We start from the raw sequence: 24,978 nt of genomic DNA on the forward strand, positions 1-24,978 counted from the left end.
CCCGGAGGAGTGGGAGGAGGATCGGGAGGAGGAGCAAGGGAAGCCGGTCCTCCTCGGCATCCATTGGCCGCCACTCCGGCATGGGACAGGAGCAGCCGGTTACGTCAGCGGCGGGTCATTGCCGCCCTCGAGGTGCTCGAGGATGACGTGGAGCATGCGGCCAGGGGCGCCCCACCACAGGCGCGACCGTCGCTGTTTTTGCTCCCCCGCACCACCGGCGCATTGTTGATGGAGGCCAGCCGCTCCGCCTACCGGCGTTCGAAGTACGCCGCCCACGCCTCGTGGTTGCCAGCGGCGTACACCGAGAGGGCCCGCTGCTCCTCCGACGGGGATGCTCGCGCACGCTCGATCTCGGCGCGGAAGTAGTCAGGGCGCGTGACGTCGGGCGGCGGGGGGACGGGGACGCCGTCGGTGCTGAGCCTCCACCGCCCGGCGCGCGCATGTCGGGAGGCGCCGGGTAGTTGGCTTTGTGTAGGAGATGGAGTTCCCACTCGTGCAGAGAGCAGCGGCCGAAGCCATTGGCCGACGCCCCATCGCCGTGGAACCTTTCGCCCATCGTCTGCGGCAGCTGTGAACGGGGATGGACAGGAAATATAGCTCGTCGGCGGCGGCTGTGCACGGGGAGAGAGAGGGGCCGCGGGCAGGTGTGTCCACCAGCAAGGGAGGTGCTGCTTTATATAGCGGCCGGGGGGTGGTGTCGTGTGTACGCGCGGCGGGAGGGGGCGCGTCGCCTGACCGCGCCACCCATGAGAAATTAATGTAAGGCTGACCGACGACAGCTTTGGCATTGATTCCCCCAAGATTCTCCGCGGGAAACCGAGGCGATGTGAGGACGGCGAGGCGCGGGGGTCGCTGACTCGGCGTGCCCGCTGTTCTTTCGCGCCAAAAACGATTGCACCGGCGCCCCGGGCGCCTCCCAGCGCGTCAGGGTCGGCTTTGGTCCGCTGTCGTCAGTTTCGGACCTAACCGGCAAAAAATAAGCTTCTGAGGGCATGACTGGGTCATTTTTTAGGGGCCTAACCGGCGAAAAATGAGCTTCTGAGGGCGTGACTGGGTCGTTTTTTAGACGCCGGCGCCGAAAAAAGGGCCTCAGGGGGCCTGTTGGGGGCGCGGCTGGAGATGCTCGAAGTATACCGATATTTGATTTTGGAAATAGTTAGCATTAATGTCTCACTACCACATGAAATTACATGGGACTACAATAATACACGAACACTACCTTTTGCTTTCCAAATCTGAATTTTTTTTCGGACACACGAAGTTATTGCCATATTCTCGAAATAGGCTTCTTCCGAATGAAGCAGAGAGGAGTACCTACAAAGTGCTGCGAGTTTGATTACTGAACACACAGAATACATCACCAACCTCCAGGTTCAACTTACATGCTATTTTACAAAGGGCTGTAACATACCCGAGTAACAACATATACATGATCCCGTACACATTAGACTCACCCCAGTACGGCGAACTCCAGGATAGCATTGCGGACTATCTACACAACATCTATTTTACAACATCTATTTTACAGAGGGCTGCAACATACCAGAGTAACCACATATACAGCCCATACACAAAAGACTCGCTCTCGGCACGGCAAGCTCTAGGATAGCATTACGAACTATCTACACAACATCTAGCATGGCGCTCTCCACCACTTACCACTGATAACTACCTATTCAAGACGTGCTGACTTGCTCACCTCCAAACTCACCGTGGCACGGCGACGGTGATTTGGATAGACACGATCTCTTAAGCTTGTTCGCTTCTGTCTTGAGCCTTGAGATCTCCATAGCATTGTTCATCTTCTGTGTGATGGCAGACCGCATGACGTTGCGCATGAGATAGGCATGTAGATCGTGATGATGGACAGCCATAGCCAGCGACCGAACTTGCGTGCCAAGTTCTTGGTCCTTGGTTTCTTTGTGAGCAATCTTCTCCTCCAGCTTTCTCATGGAATCCTGTGGTTCAACGCAACTATTTTTTGCGTGGAGTAAAGTTTCCACGCGTGATCTCAGGTCCTTGACATCAAAACCATCTGCCTCAAGCAAAGCAAGGCCCGCCATCTTCTGCTCGAGTAGTCTACTATCGTCCAGAGCATTCAGCCTGTTTATGCTTTCTGCTAAAATAGCAAAAGAGAGCATCAAACCTAATGCCAGTCCTTCACAGATCTCTTGACCATGCTGCTCGAACTGATGGAAATTTGGTCGCTGTGGTGCTTTCCTGAATATTTCCAGTCCCTCAAGGTGTGCCCACATTGGGGAGGTCTTCACAAATGGAAGATGCTGGCATGCCAAAGCTTCTGAAACCCGGCCATTCGTGTCCATGATACTCTCATGCACAGCTGCTGATTCCGACAACAAGGGACAGCAAGAATCATGTGCTTCACCTGTGTAGCCCTCTTGCTCAAGATCATTTCTTCCATTACCTGCTTCTGAACCTGGAAATGGAAGTATCATGGTACAAGTGCTAGTGATAACATAGTGAAAGTGTCTTGGACTTTGCTGTAATCAGTGCGCATTGCTAACTGTTAGGAATCAGAAAGCATACCTCCGGTGTCCTTTCGTGATGTCGGGTCAATACAACTCAGTTCATCCATTTCTGGAAGTGTTTCACACCCAGCAGTCACATCATTAGGCAGTTCTGCCACTGCAAGAAATTTGCTAGTTAGTATTTGCAGTGTATGTTGTACCAATATACGTTAAATAGTCTGAAACTTACTGTCTTCCTCAGTAGCTTTAGCAGGAGCAGTTATCCCTTTCATTGGCTGTATCTAGTATTTACAAATGTAAAGGAAAATAAGAACAAATGATATTTCGAAATTCGAATGGTGTTAGGACTGGTAGATAATTAAGGGGGTGTGTTAAAAGTAACAACTCACAGTTTCAGGGTTCTCCCCTAGAACCACTGTTGTTTGAGAAGAAACACCTTTCTCCATTTGCCTGGACAGTTCAGTCCCAGTTCCAACAGTTGATTGCTTATCCTGACCGCTTAATACATTTTTTGACCCTTCAATGATGCGAAAATCTGAGCCAAGTGATCGCGTTCCTAATAGTGGGCCCTGTGGGACAGGTCTTGGTTCACCAAAACCTTCAAACAGAGAAGCCTGAATCTGTCGATTTTGTGCCATAGAGGGTACGATAATCATCTGAGAAGATGATTGTTCAAGATGACAGCCTGGAGCAAGTGTAGATGAACTCAGAGAGCCAAATGCCGCCATTTGTGGCAGTGAAGTAAGGGACAACCCAGATCTCAATGCCACTGCTGCATTTCCTTGCTTATGAATAATTTCATTGTTTTCCTTACGAATGGACAAAACAGGAGAAATTTGTTCTGATGTCACATCTTCATCCTTCAACTTTTTGTCACGACGAGAACCAGGTTTATTACTTACTTTATCCGAGTCATCATAGAAGGCGGGAATTGGCCTTTTTCGAGAAGTTAATCGAGGACCATTACAAGGTTTCTGGAATGGATGCATCTCATGGACATAAGTTTGGAGCGAAGGCTAGCACACAGGGAAAAATAACACATATCAGTACAATATACCATAATCTACAGTCTTCAAGTGCAGATTTGAGGTAACATTGAACAACATCATTGTTTGTTTGGAACCTAGAGCAGGGATAATATTCCAACTACGAATAAATTAACATGCATATTCCAAATTCATTTGTAGCTGCTTCTTGTTTCAAGTGCAGATATGTTTGCCTAAACATACAAGATGCAGATATGGCTATCGTAACAGGACTATTTCTAATTGTCTATCAATTAACTAGGCTTAACGGATTAAAGAACCAACAGATGGAAAGTGTTATTAGCCCTGATCCAAACGGTGCAAAATTAAGGTGGGATAAATGATTTGCAGAAAAAAAAAGGTGGGCTAAGTGAATAACATGTTGCAATAATAGTGATAAAAGGAGCCAAAGAAAGGCAATATTGACAAATTTCTTTGAAACCTGAATGACAAAAACTAAGTATAATATAGTTGTTGAAGTCAACTATAGTTTGTTTGAGCCCACCTGCTCCTTCATAGAATACACACTTAAAAAAATGCTATGAAATACATGCAATGACAGAACTAAATAGCATTATATTTTCTATCAAGGAAAAAAACACTAGAAAAGAAAGACAGAAGACAAAATACGGAATATGCACTATGTGTACCTTTTTCAAGCAGCGTACCCATTTTTTACCATCCCAGTCAAACCGTGGCCGTAGCTGCGTACTTTCCACCGTCAGAACATCCACAGGTTCCACGTCATCCATGTCTGTCTTGGGATTCTTCAAGTTCACTACATACTTCTTGTTGATTTCAGAACCTAAAACCTTCACAATAATAGCAGGCCGCCAGCCACCTTCATGAAGGACCTCAACATGAGATGCAGGAGAAAATCTGTACCTAGAATCCATATTGGTGATGTCGCGTGATGGCCGGATATATTGTGAATCTAGAATCTCAGTGGCCGATTCATCATCCTTCCCAATATGCATGTACTGTACTAGAAAATGTGTAGCACCAATCACTTTAAGAATAGTAGCTGGATTCCAGGATCCACTAAATTTTCTTGCAAAATGACTCACTTCAACTTGATTCCCCTCACTGAACAAAGGACTTCCCTTGCCCTGTACACAACGAGAGTACTAAACACTTCATTTCCTTCCTTATCATTATCAAGAAAACAATACCTTCTTTAACAGACGTTGAAAGAGAAAGTCAGCTTTTCTCCACACTTTAATGTCAGTTACCATGAAAGTTCTCCACACATATGCGCATTTCAAATGCCAATTTCGAGGACCATGATATTTCAAATATCTCAGTAAGACGTATTCTAGGGATTCATCCTAGAGCCAATTCTAAAATTCAGTTTATAAGCTCGCAGACGCCGCCGCACCAACTGGAATATAAATTCAATACGAGTGCATCTATTCTGAAAACCCTCAATTTTTTAAATTGCACTGCATGTACGGAAAATCAATATTGAGGCACTGACGTTTTTGGCCCTTAAAGTTCTTAAATTTGCATCAACTATTCTGACAAGTCTGGGTAGTGTAAGCATAAGCCATTTTAAGTGAGCCTAATATAATAGTAATGTAGATGTACTCCAGTTTGCTAGACTGCATTAATTGTGACCATGATCATGGATCAGTATGCGAATGCGACCAAGATCAAGTCTTCTCACCTGGATCTTGATGCTATGGAATGGCCTTGTCCGAATAAAATAGCATAGTCCAAAATGAAGACAAATATCCAACTCAAAATAAAATAAAAATAAAACAAATAAATGAAAATATATACTCGCTTTAGGTCTCTTATTTCGGTGACAAATTTAAGTCTGTACAGTTCACAATGCAAGTCGCCAAGTTGCTTTATTTATTTGCACGTAACTTTAGTTTTAATTTTTTAGAAAATAGTTAACCCATTCAAGAGAGTTTAGATAATTTAAAGGATGATTATTCATGTTTTAGATTTGATAAACAAAGTGTTGCATGCAACAATCCATTAGGGGGTAACCACAAAAGCAAAGAAAACAATGCATTCGGATTTGAGGACAGAAGCGCAGTGAATATACTCCAAGCACCTGAAAATACTAAAGTGAAATGTTTCTATCCATAATCAACAATCTTAATCCAACAGATGGACGCAAAGATTGTATAGCAGAGGTCAGAGCCTCAGAGGGAGACTCATCCAGCCCACCACTTACCACCTCTGCAGCCGGGACCCACCGCCCACACTGGAACACGCGGTGCGGCCGCAGATCCGTCTCCTCGAACTGCAGCGTCTCCCGCAACGTGGGGAACGTGACCCTGTACGCCCTCCGCCGGCGATCTCCCGTCACCATTGGCGGGACAACGGCGGCGACTACGCCGGCCCACCACCCGTCGCTGTGGAACGCCTCCACCATCTCGTGAATCACGAACTCCCTTTCCTCGGGCGGCGGCCGCGGCCGCACGTTGGCGGCGGCCGCGGTCTCCCTGAGCGGCTCAGCCTCCTCGCCCAGGAGCGTGGAGTAGGACACCGTGTAGCGCCCGTGGCCGCCGTCTGAGAGCAGGTGACTGGCGACGGTGGCCTCGTAGAATGAGCCGGCGAAACCGGGGTCGTCTCTGCGCACCTCCACCGCCGCGCCGATCGGCATCATGAACGCCTCGTCCTCCGACGACTCGGAGGGATTCGGAGGGCGCCTCTTGGGACGGCCGCGCCCCATGGGAGCTAGCGAGCTGCTTTGGAGCTCGTGGGTTCTTGGGAGTGTGCGACGGTCTGAGGGAGGGAGAAGGCTGGCGGAGGCGACGATGGGGGAGGGTGCCTTTTGTGCTGGGTGGTGAGAGCAACTCGACTTCCGAGGTGTGGTGTGGGGATGGAACAGTTGGTGCGACTGACGCGTGGCTACTCTGGCGGGGCGATGGAAGTACTACTCGACTAGTCGGGAGAGCCAGGTATGTGGTTAAGGCCAACTCCACCGCGAACTTATCCTGTTTGACCCCGTTCGTTTTGGGGTAAAATAGACAATAGATGTGGCTCAACGTGCGACGGCCCGGATCTATCTTGTTTGTTTCGTGTCCGAGCCAACCTATTTCGAGCGTAAACTTGCGCCGGGTTTAGGTCGCGACGGACAACAAATGGACGCGCGCCTCGTCCGCGTCGAGGCCGCGTGGCAGGCGGTCACCTACCTTCCACCCGCCCACATCAATGCACACGAGCGGGCGGCCCCACCTGTCATCCGCACGTCGAACGGTCGCCGTCCTTCTTTAAGTGGGAAGCGTGGACGGGTCGTCGTCCACACTGCCCCACGCCACCCCGCAGCCTCCTCGAAACCCGACAGCGCCTAACCCAAACCCTAGCGAAGAACTCGCCGGCCGGTCGCCCGCAGCCATGGGCCTCTGGAACTACGGCCGCAAAGGCAAGCACGACCGCGAGGCTGGTTCCTCGTCGGGACACCGCCGTGGCTCGGTGAAGAAAGAGGAGCCCGCGTCACCATCACCACCACGTCGGGCCCCCGCACTGCCCGCCTTCTTCATCGCGCCCACGGCCACCGGCGAGCGCCACCGGCACTACATCGAGGCGGCCGTCTGCCGCCGTTATTGGGAGACGAGGACGCCGCTGCCCTGGAGCGACGTCCACCTCCACAATAACTGGCACCTGTCGGCCGACCGCGTGCCGATCCCGCCCGTCCCGCAGAGCGGCCGTGCGCACCGCCAGGAGATCGAGCACCGCCGCCGCCTCCTCCCGGACGACCTCTACTACGACGAGAGGTACACCCCCGACTCACCATTGTGGGACACGTGGCTCCGTGATGAGCACGACGTGCGGCGAGCGTCGTTCTTCGCCGGCACATCAACGGGGCCGCGACGGCCACGTGAGCCCCAAGCGGCTTCCCAGGCGCGCGGGCGTACGCGGGCCCGTGGCCTGACGCCCACGCCATCGCCGTCGCCATCTCCATCGCCACCCCCACCTCCTTGTTGGGGAACGTAGCAGAAATTCAAAATTTTCCTACGTATCACCAAGATCTATCTATGGAGAAACCAGCAACGAGGGGAAGGAGAGTGCATCTACATACCCTTGTAGATCGCTAAGCGGAAGCGTTCAAGTGAACGGGGTTGATGGAGTCGTACTCGTCGTGATTCAAATCACCGATGATCCTAGCGCCGAACGGACGGCACCTCCGCGTTCAACACACGTACGGAACGGAGACGTCTCCCATGCCTTGATCCAGCAAGGAGGAGGGAGAGGTTGATGGAGATCCAGCAGCACGACGGCGTGGTGGAAGTAGCGGGATTCCAACAGGGCTTCGCTAAGCGCTGCGGGAGGAGGAAGATGTGTCACGGGAGGGAGAGGGAGGCGCCAGGCCTTAGATTCGTTTGCTCCTCCTTTTTCCCCACTATATATAGGGCCAAGGGAGAGGGGGAGGCGCAGCCCTTGCCCCTTCCTCCAAGGAAGGGTGCGGCCAAGGGTGGGGAGGAGTCCATCCTCCCCAAGGCACCTCGGAGGTGCCTTCCCCTTTTAGGACTCTCCCCTTTTTCCCATCTCTTGGCGCATGGGCCTCTTGGGGCTGGTGCCCTTGGCCCATATAGGCCAAGGCACAACCCCTACAGCCCATGTGGCCCCCCGGGGCAGGTGGCCCCACCCGGTGGACCCCCGGGACCCTTCCGGTGGTCCCGGTACAATACCGATGACCCCGAAACTTGCCCCGATGGCCGAAACAGCACTTCCTATATATAATTCTTTACCTCCGGACCATTCCGGAACTCCTCGTGACGTCCGGGATCTCATCCGGGACTCCGAACAACATTCGGGTTACCGCATACTAATATCTCCATAACCCTAGCGTCACCGAACCTTAAGTGTGTAGACCCTACGGGTTCGGGAGACATGCAGACATGACCGAGACGTTCTCCGGTCAATAACCAACAGCGGGATCTGGATACCCATGATGGCTCCCACATGTTCCACGATGATCTCATCGGATGAACCACGATGTCAAGGACTTAATCAATCCCGTATACAATTCCCTTTGTCTAGCGGTATGTTACTTGCCCGAGATTCGATCGTCGGTATCCAATACCTAGTTCAATCTCGTTACCGGCAAGTCTCTTTACTCGTTCCGTAACACATCATACCGTGATCAACTCCTTGGTCACATTGCGCATATGATGATGTCCTACCGAGTGGGCCCAGAGATACCTCTCCGTTTACACGGAGTGACAAATCCCAGTCTCGATTCGTGCCAACCCAACAGATACTTTCGGAGATACCTGTAATGCACCTTTATAGTCACCTAGTTACGTTGTGACGTTTGATACACCCAAAGCACTCCTACGGTATCCGGGAGTTGCACAATCTCATGGTCTAAGGAAATGATACTTGACATTAGAAAAGCTTTAGCATACGAACTACACGATCTTTGTGCTAGGCTTAGAATTGGGTCTTGTCCATCACATCATTCTCCTAATGATGTGATCCCGTTATCAACGACATCCAAATGTCCATGGTTAGGAAACCATAACCATCTATTGATCAACGAGCTAGTCAACTAGAGGCTCACTAGGGACATGGTGTTGTCTATGTATCCACACATGTATCTGAGTTTCCTATCAATACAATTATAGCATGGATAATAAACGATGATCATGAACAAGGAAATATAATAATAACTAATTTATTATTGCCTCTAGGGCATATTTCCAACAGTCTCCCACTTGCACTAGAGTCAATAATCTAGTTCACATCGCCATGTGATTAACACTCACAGGTCACATCGCCATGTGACTAACATCCAAAGAGTTTACTAGAGTCAGTAGTATAGTTCACATCACTATGTGATTAACACTCAATGAGTTTTAGGTTTGATCATGTTGCTTGTGAGAGAGGTTTTAGTCAACGGGTCCGAACCTTTCAGATCCGTGTGTGCTTTACAAATCTCTATGTCATCTCCTAGATGTAGCTACCACGCTCTATTTGGAGCTATTCCAAATAACTGTTCTACTTGGAGCTATTCTAAATTGTTGCTCCATTATATGCATCCGGTATCTCTACTCAGAGCTATCCGGATAGGTGTTAAGCTTGCATCGACGTAACCCTTTACGACGAACTCTTTTACCACCTCCATAACCGAGAAACTTCCTTAGTACACTAGTTACCAAGGATAACTTTGACCGCTGTCCCGTGATCCATTCATGGATCACTCTTGTACCCCTTGACTGACTCATGGCAAGGCACACTTCAGGTGCGGTACACAGCATAGCATACTGTAGAGCCTACGTCTTAAGCATAGGGGACGACCTTCGTCTTTTTCTCTCTATTCTGCCATGGTCGAGCTTTAAGTCTTAACTTCATACCTTATAACTCAGGCAAGAACTCCTTCTTTGACTGATCCATCTTGAACACCTTCAAGATCATGTCAAGGTATGTGCTCATTTGAAAGTACCATTATGCGTTTTGATCTATCCTTATAGATCTTGATGCTCAATGTTCAAGTAGCTTAATCCAGGTTTTCCATTGAAAAACACTTTCCAAATATCCCTATATGCTTTCCAGAAATTCTACGTCATTTCTGATCAACAACATATATTCATCAGAAATTCTATAGTGCTCCCACTCACTTCTTTGGAAATACCAGTTTCTCATAAACTTTGTATACACCCAAAATCTTTGATCATCTCATCAAAGCATACATTCCAATTTTGAGATGCTTACTCCAGTCCTCAGAAGGATTGCTGGAGCTTTGCATACTTATTAGCATATTTCAGGATTGACAAAACCTTCCGGTTGTATCACATACAACCTTTCCTCAAGAAAATCATCGAGGAAACAATGTTTTGACATCCTATCTGCAAGATTTCATAAATAATGCAGTAATCGCTAATATAACTCCAACAGACTCTTAGCATCGCTACGAGTGAGAAAGTCTCATCGTAGTCAACTCCTTGAACTTGTCGGAAAACATCTTAACGACAAGTCGAGCTTTCTTAATGGTGACATTTACCATCATTGTCCGTCTTCCTTTTAAAATCCATTTGTACTCAACAGCCTTACGACCATCAAGTAGTTCTTCCAAAGTCTACACTTTGTTTTCATACATGGATCCTCTCTCGGATTTTATGGCCTCGAGTCATTTATCGGAATCCGGGCCCACCATCGCTTCTCCATAGCTCATAGGTTTGTTGTTGTCTAGCAACATGACTTCCAAGACAGGATTGCGTACCACTCTGAAGTAGTACGCATCCTTGTCATCCCACGAGGTTTGGTAGTGACTTGATCTGAAGTCTCATGATCAATATCATAAGCTTCCACTTCAATTGGTGTAGGTGCCACAGGAACAACTCTTTGTGCCCTGCTATACACTAGTTGAAGTAACGGTTCAATAACCTCACCAAGTCTCCACCATCCTCCCACTCAATTCTTTCGAGAGAAACTTTTCCTCGAGAAAGGACCCGATTCTAGAAACAATCCCTTATTGCTTTCGGATCTGAGACAGGAGGTATACCCAACTGTTTTTGGGTGTCCTATGAAGATGCATTTATCCGCTTTGGGTTCGAGCTTATCAGCCTGAAACCTTTTTCACATAAGCGTCGCAGCCCCAAACTTTTAAGAAATGACAGCTTAGGTTTCTCTAAACCATAGTTCATACGGTGTCATCTCATCGGAATTACGTGGTGCCCTATTTAAAGTGAATGTGGTTGTCTCTAATGCTTAACCCATAAACTATTGTGGTAATTCGATAAGAGACATCATGGTATGCATCATATCCAATAGGGTGCAGTTATGATGTTCGGACACACCATCACACTATGGTGTTCCAGGCTGTATTAGTTGTGAAACGATTTCCACAATGTCTTAATTTTGTGCCAAACTCGTAATTCAGATATTCATCTCTATGATCATATCATAGATCTTTTATCCTCTTGTCACGACGATCTTTCAACTCCACACTGAAATTACTTGAACCTTTCAATAATTCAGACTCGTGATTCATCAAGTAAATGTACTCAACATCTACTCAAATCATCTGTGAAGAAAGAACATAACGATATCCACTACATGCCTCAGCACTCATTGGACTGCACACATCAAAAATGTATTACTTCCAACAAGTTGCTTTCTTGTTCCATTTTACTGAAACGAGGCTTTCAGTCATCTTGCCCATGTGGTATGATTTGCATGTCTCAAGTGATTCAAAATCAAGCGAGTACAAAACGGTCCATTTGCATGGAGTTTCTTCATGCATATGCACCAATAGACATGGTTCGCATGTCTCAAACCTTTCAAAAATGAGTGAGTCCAAAGGTCCATCAACATGGAGCTTCTTCATGCGTTTTATACCGATATGACTTACGTGGCAGTGCCACAAGTAGGTGGTACTATCATTCCCATCTTTTGGCATGAACATGTGTATCACTACGATCGAGATTCAATAAACCATTCATTTTAGGTGTAAGACCATTGAAGGTATCATTCAAATAAACAGAGTAACCATTATTCTCCTTAAATGAATAACCGTATTGCGATAGACGTAATCCAATCATGTCTATGCTCAACGCAAACACCAAATAACAATTATTTAGGTTTAACACCAATATCGATGGTAGAGGGAGCATACGATATTTGATTAAATCAACATTGGAAACACTTCCAACACATACCATCAGCTCACCTTTAGCTAGTCTCCGTTTATTCCGTAGCTTTTATTTCGAGTTACTAACACTTAGCAACCGAACCGGTATCTAATACCCTGGTGCTACTAGGAGTACTAGTAAAGTACACATCAACACAATGTATATCCAATATACTTCTATCGACCTTGCCAGCCTTCTTATCTACCAAGTATCTAGGGCAATTCTGCTCCAGTGGCTGTTCCCCTTTATTACAGAAGCACTTAGTCTCGGGTTTGGGTTCAACCTTGGGTTTCTTCACTAGAGCAGCAGCTGAATTGCCGTTTCATGAACTATCCCTTCTTGCCCTTGCCCTTCTTGAAACTAGTGGTTTCACCAACCATCAACAATTGATGCTCCTTCTTGATTTCTACTTTGGTGTCAAACATCGCGAATATCTCAAGGATCATCATATATGTCCCTGATATATTATAGTTCATCACGAAGCTCTAGCAGCTTGGTGGTAATGACTTCGGAGAAACATCACTATCTTATCTGGAAGATTAACTCCCACTCGATTCAAATGATTGTTGTACTCAGACAATCTGAGCACAAGCTCAATAATTGAGCTTTTCTCCTTAGTTTGCAGGTTAAGAAAATCGTCGGAGGTCTTATACCTCTTGACGTGGGCACGAGCCTGAAATTCCAATTTCAGCCCTCAAAACATCTCATATGTTTCGTGACGTTTCAAAAACGTCTTTGGTGCCTCAACTCTAAACCGTTTAACTGAACTATCACGTAGTTATCAAAACGTGTATGTCAGATGTTCGCAACATCCACAGACAACGTTCGAGGTTCAGCACACTGAGCGGTGCATTAAGGACATAAGCCTTCTATGAAGCAATGAGGACAATCCTCGGTTTACGGACCTAGTCCGCATAATTGCTACTATCAACTTTCAACTAATTTTTCTCTAGGAACATAACTAAACAGTAGAACTAAAGCGTGAGATACGACATAATTTGCAAAATCCTTTTTGACTATGTTCAGGATAATTAAGTTCATCGTATGAACTCCCACTCAGATAGACATCCCTCTAGTCATCTAAGCGATTACATGATCCGAGTCAACTAGGCCGTGTCCGATCATCACGTGACACGGACTAGTCAACGTCGGTGAACATCTTCATGTTGATCGTATCTTCTATACGACTCATGCTCAACCTTTCGGTCTTCTGTGTTCCGAGGCCATGTCTATGCACATGCTAGGCTCGTCAAGTCAACCTAAGTGTATTGCGTGTGTAAATCTGTCTTACACCCGTTGTATGTGAACGTAAGGATCTATCACACCCGATCATCACGTGGTGCTTCGAAACGACGAACTGTAGCAACGGTGCATAGTTAGGGGGAACACTTTCTTGAAATTATTATGAGGGATCATCTTATTTACTACCGTCGTTCTAAGCAAACAAGATGTATAAACATGATAAACATCACATGCAATCAAATAGTGACATGATATGGCCAATATCATGTAGCTCCTTTGATCTCCATCTTGGGGCTCCATGATCATCTATTACAAGAACATGATCAATCTCATACATTACATATATCATTCATCACATCCTTTTGGCCATATCACATCACATAGCATACCCTGCAAAAACAAGTTAGACGTCCTCTAATTGTTGTTTGCATGTTTTACGTGGCTGCTATGGGTTTCTAGCAAGAACGTTTCTTACCTACGCAAAACCACAACGTGATATGCCAATTGCTATTTACCCTTCATAAGGACCCTTTTCATCGAATCCGATCTGACTAAAATGGGAGAGACAGACACCCGCTAGCCACCTTATGCAACTAGTGCATGTTTGTCGGTGGAACCGGTCTCACGTAAGAGTACGTGTAAGGTTGGTCTGCGCCGCTTCATCCCAGGATGCCGCCGAATCAAGATAAGACTAGTAACGGCAAGCATATTGAACAAAATCAACGCCCACAACTACTTTGTGTTCTACTCGTGCATAGAAACTACGCATAGACCTAGCTCATGATGCCACTGTTGGGGAACGTAGCAGAAATTCAAAATTTTCCTACGTATCACCAAGATCTATCTATGGAGAAACCAGCAACGAGGGGAAGGAGAGTGCATCTACATACCCTTGTAGATCACTAAGCGGAAGCGTTCAAGTGAACGGGGTTGATGGAGTCGTACTCGTCGTGATTCAAATCACCGATGATCCTAGCGCCGAACGGACGGCACCTCCGCGTTCAACACACGTACGGAACGGAGACGTCTCCCATGCCTTGATCCAGCAAGGAGGAGGGAGAGGTTGATGGAGATCCAGCAGCACGACGGCGTGGTGGAAGTAGCGGGATTCCAACAGGGCTTCGCTAAGCGCTGCGGGAGGAGGAAGATGTGTCACGGGAGGGAGAGGGAGGCGCCAGGCCTTAGATTCGTTTGCTCCTCCTTTTTCCCCACTATATATAGGGCCAAGGGAGAGGGGGAGGCGCAGCCCTTGCCCCTTCCTCCAAGGAAGGGTGCGGCCAATATCGATGGTAGAGGGAGCATACGATATTTGATTAAATCAACATTGGAAACACTTCCAACACATACCATCAACTCACCTTTAGCTAGTCTCCGTTTATTCCGTAGCTTTTATTTCGAGTTACTAACACTTAGCAACCGAACCGGTATCTAATACCCTGGTGCTACTAGGAGTACTAGTAAAGTACACATCAACACAATGTATATCCAATATACTTCTATCGACCTTGCCAGCCTTCTTATCTACCAAGTATCTAGGGCAATTCTGCTCCAGTGACTGTTCCCCTTTATTACAGAAGCACTTAGTCTCGGGTTTGGGTTCAACCTTGGGTTTCTTCACTAGAGCAGCAGCTGAATTGTCGTTTCATGAACTATCCCTTCTTGCCCTTGCCCTTCTTGAAACTAGTGGTTTCACCAACCATCAACAATTGATGCTCCTTCTTGATTTCTACTTTGGTGTCAAACATCGCGAATATCTCAAGGATCATCATATATGTCCCTGATATATTATAGTTCATCACGAAGCTCTAGCAGCTTGGTGGTAATGACTTCGGAGAAACATCACTATCTTATCTGGAAGATTAACTCCCACTCGATTCAAATGATTGTTGTACTCAGACAATCTGAGCACAAGCTCAATAATTGAGCTTTTCTCCTTAGTTTGCAGGTTAAGAAAATCGTCGGAGGTCTTATACCTCTTGACGTGGGCACGAGCCTGAAATTCCAATTTCAGCCCTCAAAACATCTCATATGTTTCGTGACGTTTCAAAAACGTCTTTGGTGCCTCAACTCTAAACCATTTAACTGAACTATCACGTAGTTATCAAAACGTGTATGTCAGATGTTCGCAACATCCACAGACAACGTTCGAGGTTCAGTGCACTGAGCGGTGCATTAAGGACATAAGCCTTCTATGAAGCAATGAGGACAATCCTCGGTTTACGGACCTAGTCCGCATAATTGCTACTATCAACTTTCAACTAATTTTTCTCTAGGAACATAACTAAACAGTAGAACTAAAGCGTGAGATACGACATAATTTGCAAAATCCTTTTTGACTATGTTCAGGATAATTAAGTTCATCGTATGAACTCCCACTCAGATAGACATCCCTCTAGTCATCTAAGCGATTACATGATCCGAGTCAACTAGGCCGTGTCCGATCATCACGTGACACGGACTAGTCAACGTCGGTGAACATCTTCATGTTGATCGTATCTTCTATACGACTCATGCTCGACCTTTCGGTCTTCTGTGTTCCGAGGCCATGTCTATGCACATGCTAGGCTCGTCAAGTCAACCTAAGTGTATTGCGTGTGTAAATCTGTCTTACACCCGTTGTATGTGAACGTAAGGATCTATCACACCCGATCATCACGTGGTGCTTCGAAACGACGAACTGTAGCAACGGTGCACAGTTAGGGGGAACACTTTCTTGAAATTATTATGAGGGATCATCTTATTTACTACCGTCGTTCTAAGCAAATAAGATGTATAAACATGATAAACATCACATGCAATCAAATAGTGACATGATATGGCCAATATCATGTAGCTCCTTTGATCTCCATCTTGGGGCTCCATGATCATCTATTACAAGAACATGATCAATCTCATACATTACATATATCATTCATCACATCCTTTTGGCCATATCACATCACATAGCATACCCTGCAAAAACAAGTTAGACGTCCTCTAATTGTTGTTTGCATGTTTTACGTGGCTGCTATGGGTTTCTAGCAAGAACGTTTCTTACCTACGCAAAACCACAACGTGATATGCCAATTGATATTTACCCTTCATAAGGACCCTTTTCATCGAATCCGATCCGACTAAAATGGGAGAGACAGACACCCGCTAGCCACCTTATGCAACTAGTGCATGTTTGTCGGTGGAACCGGTCTCACGTAAGAGTACGTGTAAGGTTGGTCTGGGCCGCTTCATCCCGCGATGCCGCCGAATCAAGATAAGACTAGTAACGGCAAGCATATTGAACAAAATCAACGCCCACAACTACTTTGTGTTCTACTCGTGCATAGAAACTACGCATAGACCTAGCTCATGATGCATAACCCTAGCGTCACCGAACCTTAAGTGTGTAGACCCTACGGGTTCGGGAGACATGCAGACATGACCGAGACGTTCTCCGGTCAATAACCAACAGCGGGATCTGGATACCCATGATGGCTCCCACATGTTCCACGATGATCTCATCGGATGAACCACGATGTCAAGGACTTAATCAATCCCGTATACAATTCCCTTTGTCTAGCGGTATGTTACTTGCCCGAGATTCGATCGTCGGTATCCAATACCTAGTTCAATCTCGTTACCGGCAAGTCTCTTTACTCGTTCCGTAACACATCATCCCGTGATCAACTCCTTGGTCACATTGCGCATATGATGATGTCCTACCGAGTGGGCCCAGAGATACCTCTCCGTTTACACGGAGTGACAAATCCCAGTCTCGATTCGTGCCAACCCAACAGATACTTTCGGAGATACCTGTAATGCACCTTTATAGTCACCCAGTTACGTTGTGACGTTTGATACACCCAAAGCACTCCTACGGTATCCGGGAGTTGCACAATCTCATGGTCTAAGGAAATGATACTTGACATTAGAAAAGCTTTAGCATACGAACTACACGATCTTTGTGCTAGGCTTAGGATTGGGTCTTGTCCATCACATCATTCTCCTAATGATGTGATCCTGTTATCAACGACATCCAAATGTCCATGGTTAGGAAACCATAACCATCTATTGATCAACGAGCTAGTCAACTAGAGGCTCACTAGGGACATGGTGTTGTCTATGTATCCACACATGTATCTGAGTTTCCTATCAATACAATTATAGCATGGATAATAAACGATTATCATGAACAAGGAAATATAATAATAACTAATTTATTATTGCCTCTAGGGCATATTTCCAACAGTCTCCCACTTGCACTAGAGTCAATAATCTAGTTCACATCGCCATGTGATTAACACTCACAGGTCACATCGCCATGTGACTAACATCCAAAGAGTTTACTAGAGTCAGTAGTCTAGTTCACATCACTATGTGATTAACACTCAATGAGTTTTAGGTTTGATCATGTTGCTTGTGAGAGAGGTTTTAGTCAACGGGTCCGAACCTTTCAGATCCGTGTGTGCTTTACAAATCTCTATGTCATCTCCTAGATGTAGCTACCACGTTCTACTTGGAGCTATTCTAAATTGTTGCTCCATTATATGCATCCGGTATCTCTACTCAGAGCTATCCGGATAGGTGTTAAGCTTGCATCGACGTAACCCTTTACGACGAACTCTTTTACCACCTCCATAACCAAGAAACTTCCTTAGTACACTAGTTACCAAGGATAACTTTGACCGCTGTCCCGTGATCCATTCATGGATCACTCTTGTACCCCTTGACTGACTCATGGCAAGGCACACTTCAGGTGCGGTACACAGCATAGCATACTGTAGAGCCTACGTCTTAAGCATAGGGGACGACCTTCGTCTTTTTCTCTCTATTCTGCCGTGGTCGAGCTTTAAGTCTTAACTTCATACCTTATAACTCAGGCAAGAACTCCTTCTTTGACTGATCCATCTTGAACACCTTCAAGATCATGTCAAGGTATGTGCTCATTTGAAAGTACCATTATGCGTTTTGATCTATCCTTATAGATCTTGATGCTCAATGTTCAAGTAGCTTAATCCAGGTTTTCCATTGAAAAACACTTTCCAAATATCCCTATATGCTTTCCAGAAATTCTACGTCATTTCCGATCAACAACATATATTCATCAGAAATTCTATAGTGCTCCCACTCACTTCTTTGGAAATACCAGTTTCTCATAAACTTTGTATACACCCAAAATCTTTGATCATCTCATCAAAGCATACATTCCAATTTTGAGATGCTTACTCCAGTCCTCAGAAGGATTGCTGGAGCTTTGCATACTTATTAGCATATTTCAGGATTGACAAAACCTTCCGGTTGTATCACATACAACCTTTCCTCAAGAAAATCATCGAGGAAACAATGTTTTGACATCCTATCTGCAAGATTTCATAAATAATGCAGTAATCGCTAATATAACTCCAACAGACTCTTAGCATCGCTACGAGTGAGAAAGTCTCATCGTAGTCAACTCCTTGAACTTGTCGGAAAACATCTTAACGACAAGTCGAGCTTTCTTAATGGTGACATTTACCATCATTGTCCGTCTTCCTTTTAAAATCCATTTGTACTCAACAGCCTTACGACCATCAAGTAGTTCTTCCAAAGTCTACACTTTGTTTTCATACATGGATCCTCTCTCGGATTTTATGGCCTCGAGTCATTTATCGGAATCCGGGCCCACCATCGCTTCTCCATAGCTCATAGGTTTGTTGTTGTCTAGCAACATGACTTCCAAGACAGGATTGCGTACCACTCTGAAGTAGTACGCATCCTTGTCATCCCACGAGGTTTGGTAGTGACTTGATCTGAAGTCTCATGATCAATATCATAAGCTTCCACTTCAATTGGTGTAGGTGCCACAGGAACAACTCTTTGTGCCCTGCTATACACTAGTTGAAGTAACGGTTCAATAACCTCACCAAGTCTCCACCATCCTCCCACTCAATTCTTTCGAGAGAAACTTTTCCTCGAGAAAGGACCCGATTCTAGAAACAATCCCTTATTGCTTTCGGATCTGAGACAGGAGGTATACCCAACTGTTTTTGGGTGTCCTATGAAGATGCATTTATCCGCTTTGGGTTCGAGCTTATCAGCCTGAAACCTTTTTCACATAAGCGTCGCAGCCCCAAACTTTTAAGAAATGACAGCTTAGGTTTCTCTAAACCATAGTTCATACGGTGTCATCTCATCGGAATTACGTGGTGCCCTATTTAAAGTGAATGTGGTTGTCTCTAATGCTTAACCCATAAACTATTGTGGTAATTCGATAAGAGACATCATGGTATGCATCATATCCAATAGGGTGCAGTTATGATGTTCGGACACACCATCACACTATGGTGTTCCAGGCTGTATTAGTTGTGAAACGATTTCCACAATGTCTTAATTTTGTGCCAAACTCGTAATTCAGATATTCATCTCTATGATCATATCATAGATCTTTTATCCTCTTGTCACGACGATCTTTCAACTCCACACTGAAATTACTTGAACCTTTCAATAATTCAGACTCGTGATTCATCAAGTAAATGTACTCAACATCTACTCAAATCATCTGTGAAGAAAGAACATAACGATATCCACTACATGCCTCAGCACTCATTGGACTGCACACATCAAAAATGTATTACTTCCAACAAGTTGCTTTCTTGTTCCATTTTACTGAAACGAGGCTTTCAGTCATCTTGCCCATGTGGTATGATTTGCATGTCTCAAGTGATTCAAAATCAAGCGAGTACAAAACGGTCCATTTGCATGGAGTTTCTTCATGCATATGCACCAATAGACATGGTTCGCATGTCTCAAACCTTTCAAAAATGAGTGAGTCCAAAGGTCCATCAACATGGAGCTTCTTCATGCGTTTTATACCGATATGACTTACGTGGCAGTGCCACAAGTAGGTGGTACTATCATTCCCATCTTTTGGCATGAACATGTGTATCACTACGATCGAGATTCAATAAACCATTCATTTTAGGTGTAAGACCATTGAAGGTATCATTCAAATAAACAGAGTAACCATTATTCTCCTTAAATGAATAACCGTATTGCGATAGACGTAATCCAATCATGTCTATGCTCAACGCAAACACCAAATAACAATTATTTAGGTTTAACACCAATATCGATGGTAGAGGGAGCATACGATATTTGATTAAATCAACATTGGAAACACTTCCAACACATACCATCAGCTCACCTTTAGCTAGTCTCCGTTTATTCCGTAGCTTTTATTTCGAGTTACTAACACTTAGCAACCGAACCGGTATCTAATACCCTGGTGCTACTAGGAGTACTAGTAAAGTACACATCAACACAATGTATATCCAATATACTTCTATCGACCTTGCCAGCCTTCTTATCTACCAAGTATCTAGGGCAATTCTGCTCCAGTGGCTGTTCCCCTTTATTACAGAAGCACTTAGTCTCGGGTTTGGGTTCAACCTTGGGTTTCTTCACTAGAGCAGCAGCTGAATTGCCGTTTCATGAACTATCCCTTCTTGCCCTTGCCCTTCTTGAAACTAGTGGTTTCACCAACCATCAACAATTGATGCTCCTTCTTGATTTCTACTTTGGTGTCAAACATCGCGAATATCTCAAGGATCATCATATATGTCCCTGATATATTATAGTTCATCACGAAGCTCTAGCAGCTTGGTGGTAATGACTTCGGAGAAACATCACTATCTTATCTGGAAGATTAACTCCCACTCGATTCAAATGATTGTTGTACTCAGACAATCTGAGCACAAGCTCAATAATTGAGCTTTTCTCCTTAGTTTGCAGGTTAAGAAAATCGTCGGAGGTCTTATACCTCTTGACGTGGGCACGAGCCTGAAATTCCAATTTCAGCCCTCAAAACATCTCATATGTTTCGTGACGTTTCAAAAACGTCTTTGGTGCCTCAACTCTAAACCGTTTAACTGAACTATCACGTAGTTATCAAAACGTGTATGTCAGATGTTCGCAACATCCACAGACAACGTTCGAGGTTCAGCACACTGAGCGGTGCATTAAGGACATAAGCCTTCTATGAAGCAATGAGGACAATCCTCGGTTTACGGACCTAGTCCGCATAATTGCTACTATCAACTTTCAACTAATTTTTCTCTAGGAACATAACTAAACAGTAGAACTAAAGCGTGAGATACGACATAATTTGCAAAATCCTTTTTGACTATGTTCAGGATAATTAAGTTCATCGTATGAACTCCCACTCAGATAGACATCCCTCTAGTCATCTAAGCGATTACATGATCCGAGTCAACTAGGCCGTGTCCGATCATCACGTGACACGGACTAGTCAACGTCGGTGAACATCTTCATGTTGATCGTATCTTCTATACGACTCATGCTCGACCTTTCGGTCTTCTGTGTTCCGAGGCCATGTCTATGCACATGCTAGGCTCGTCAAGTCAACCTAAGTGTATTGCGTGTGTAAATCTGTCTTACACCCGTTGTATGTGAACGTAAGGATCTATCACACCCGATCATCACGTGGTGCTTCGAAACGACGAACTGTAGCAACGGTGCACAGTTAGGGGGAACACTTTCTTGAAATTATTATGAGGGATCATCTTATTTACTACCGTCGTTCTAAGCAAACAAGATGTATAAACATGATAAACATCACATGCAATCAAATAGTGACATGATATGGCCAATATCATGTAGCTCCTTTGATCTCCATCTTGGGGCTCCATGATCATCTATTACAAGAACATGATCAATCTCATACATTACATATATCATTCATCACATCCTTTTGGCCATATCACATCACATAGCATACCCTGCAAAAACAAGTTAGACGTCCTCTAATTGTTGTTTGCATGTTTTACGTGGCTGCTATGGGTTTCTAGCAAGAACGTTTCTTACCTACGCAAAACCACAACGTGATATGCCAATTGCTATTTACCCTTCATAAGGACCCTTTTCATCGAATCCGATCTGACTAAAATGGGAGAGACAGACACCCGCTAGCCACCTTATGCAACTAGTGCATGTTTGTCGGTGGAACCGGTCTCACGTAAGAGTACGTGTAAGGTTGGTCTGCGCCGCTTCATCCCAGGATGCCGCCGAATCAAGATAAGACTAGTAACGGCAAGCATATTGAACAAAATCAACGCCCACAACTACTTTGTGTTCTACTCGTGCATAGAAACTACGCATAGACCTAGCTCATGATGCCACTGTTGGGGAACGTAGCAGAAATTCAAAATTTTCCTACGTATCACCAAGATCTATCTATGGAGAAACCAGCAACGAGGGGAAGGAGAGTGCATCTACATACCCTTGTAGATCGCTAAGCGGAAGCGTTCAAGTGAACGGGGTTGATGGAGTCGTACTCGTCGTGATTCAAATCACCGATGATCCTAGCGCCGAACGGACGGCACCTCCGCGTTCAACACACGTACGGAACGGAGACGTCTCCCATGCCTTGATCCAGCAAGGAGGAGGGAGAGGTTGATGGAGATCCAGCAGCACGACGGCGTGGTGGAAGTAGCGGGATTCCAACAGGGCTTCGCTAAGCGCTGCGGGAGGAGGAAGATGTGTCACGGGAGGGAGAGGGAGGCGCCAGGCCTTAGATTCGTTTGCTCCTCCTTTTTCCCCACTATATATAGGGCCAAGGGAGAGGGGGAGGCGCAGCCCTTGCCCCTTCCTCCAAGGAAGGGTGCGGCCAAGGGTGGGGAGGAGTCCATCCTCCCCAAGGCACCTCGGAGGTGCCTTCCCCTTTTAGGACTCTCCCCTTTTTCCCATCTCTTGGCGCATGGGCCTCTTGGGGCTGGTGCCCTTGGCCCATATAGGCCAAGGCACAACCCCTACAGCCCATGTGGCCCCCCGGGGCAGGTGGCCCCACCCGGTGGACCCCCGGGACCCTTCCGGTGGTCCCGGTACAATACCGATGACCCCGAAACTTGCCCCGATGGCCGAAACAGCACTTCCTATATATAATTCTTTACCTCCGGACCATTCCGGAACTCCTCGTGACGTCCGGGATCTCATCCGGGACTCCGAACAACATTCGGGTTACCGCATACTAATATCTCCATAACCCTAGCGTCACCGAACCTTAAGTGTGTAGACCCTACGGGTTCGGGAGACATGCAGACATGACCGAGACGTTCTCCGGTCAATAACCAACAGCGGGATCTGGATACCCATGATGGCTCCCACATGTTCCACGATGATCTCATCGGATGAACCACGATGTCAAGGACTTAATCAATCCCGTATACAATTCCCTTTGTCTAGCGGTATGTTACTTGCCCGAGATTCGATCGTCGGTATCCAATACCTAGTTCAATCTCGTTACCGGCAAGTCTCTTTACTCGTTCCGTAACACATCATCCCGTGATCAACTCCTTGGTCACATTGCGCATATGATGATGTCCTACCGAGTGGGCCCAGAGATACCTCTCCGTTTACACGGAGTGACAAATCCCAGTCTCGATTCGTGCCAACCCAACAGATACTTTCGGAGATACCTGTAATGCACCTTTATAGTCACCTAGTTACGTTGTGACGTTTGATACACCCAAAGCACTCCTACGGTATCCGGGAGTTGCACAATCTCATGGTCTAAGGAAATGATACTTGACATTAGAAAAGCTTTAGCATACGAACTACACGATCTTTGTGCTAGGCTTAGAATTGGGTCTTGTCCATCACATCATTCTCCTAATGATGTGATCCCGTTATCAACGACATCCAAATGTCCATGGTTAGGAAACCATAACCATCTATTGATCAACGAGCTAGTCAACTAGAGGCTCACTAGGGACATGGTGTTGTCTATGTATCCACACATGTATCTGAGTTTCCTATCAATACAATTATAGCATGGATAATAAACGATTATCATGAACAAGGAAATATAATAATAACTAATTTATTATTGCCTCTAGGGCATATTTCCAACAGTCTCCCACTTGCACTAGAGTCAATAATCTAGTTCACATCGCCATGTGATTAACACTCACAGGTCACATCGCCATGTGACTAACATCCAAAGAGTTTACTAGAGTCAGTAGTATAGTTCACATCACTATGTGATTAACACTCAATGAGTTTTAGGTTTGATCATGTTGCTTGTGAGAGAGGTTTTAGTCAACGGGTCCGAACCTTTCAGATCCGTGTGTGCTTTACAAATCTCTATGTCATCTCCTAGATGTAGCTACCACGCTCTATTTGGAGCTATTCCAAATAACTGTTCTACTTGGAGCTATTCTAAATTGTTGCTCCATTATATGCATCCGGTATCTCTACTCAGAGCTATCCGGATAGGTGTTAAGCTTGCATCGACGTAACCCTTTACGACGAACTCTTTTACCACCTCCATAACCGAGAAACTTCCTTAGTACACTAGTTACCAAGGATAACTTTGACCGCTGTCCCGTGATCCATTCATGGATCACTCTTGTACCCCTTGACTGACTCATGGCAAGGCACACTTCAGGTGCGGTACACAGCATAGCATACTGTAGAGCCTACGTCTTAAGCATAGGGGACGACCTTCGTCTTTTTCTCTCTATTCTGCCGTGGTCAAGCTTTAAGTCTTAACTTCATACCTTATAACTCAGGCAAGAACTCCTTCTTTGACTGATCCATCTTGAACACCTTCAAGATCATGTCAAGGTATGTGCTCATTTGAAAGTACCATTATGCGTT

At 45.7% G+C, this 24,978-nt stretch overlaps 1 protein-coding gene across 2 annotated transcripts; it reads right to left on the reverse strand.

Annotated features, from left to right (window-relative positions):
* Nucleotides 1-1,388: 1,388 nt before the first annotated feature.
* Nucleotides 1,389-6,392, reverse strand: LOC147964837 (DUF724 domain-containing protein 6-like). 2 transcript variants are annotated; one of them, XM_087527634.1, is made up of 7 exons: nucleotides 5,703-6,392; nucleotides 4,165-4,623; nucleotides 3,392-3,505; nucleotides 2,879-3,298; nucleotides 2,719-2,770; nucleotides 2,548-2,646; nucleotides 1,389-2,437 (listed from the first exon to the last, which is right to left on the reverse strand). In XM_087527634.1, the coding sequence occupies exons 1-7, from the start codon at nucleotides 6,201-6,203 to the stop codon at nucleotides 1,677-1,679; spliced, it is 2,406 nt and encodes an 801-aa protein (XP_087383760.1). In that variant the 5' UTR covers nucleotides 6,204-6,392; the 3' UTR covers nucleotides 1,389-1,676. The 2 variants fall into 2 exon arrangements, with proteins under 2 accessions (XP_087383760.1, XP_087383759.1); XM_087527633.1 differs by having other exon boundaries at nucleotides 2,879-3,505; nucleotides 5,703-6,391.
* Nucleotides 6,393-24,978: the final 18,586 nt, after the last annotated feature.

Source organism: Triticum urartu, chromosome 6A, assembly GCF_056163025.1.
Source record: "Triticum urartu cultivar PI428250 chromosome 6A, HENAU_Tu73, whole genome shotgun sequence".
Classification (NCBI taxonomy): domain Eukaryota; kingdom Viridiplantae; phylum Streptophyta; class Magnoliopsida; order Poales; family Poaceae; genus Triticum; species Triticum urartu.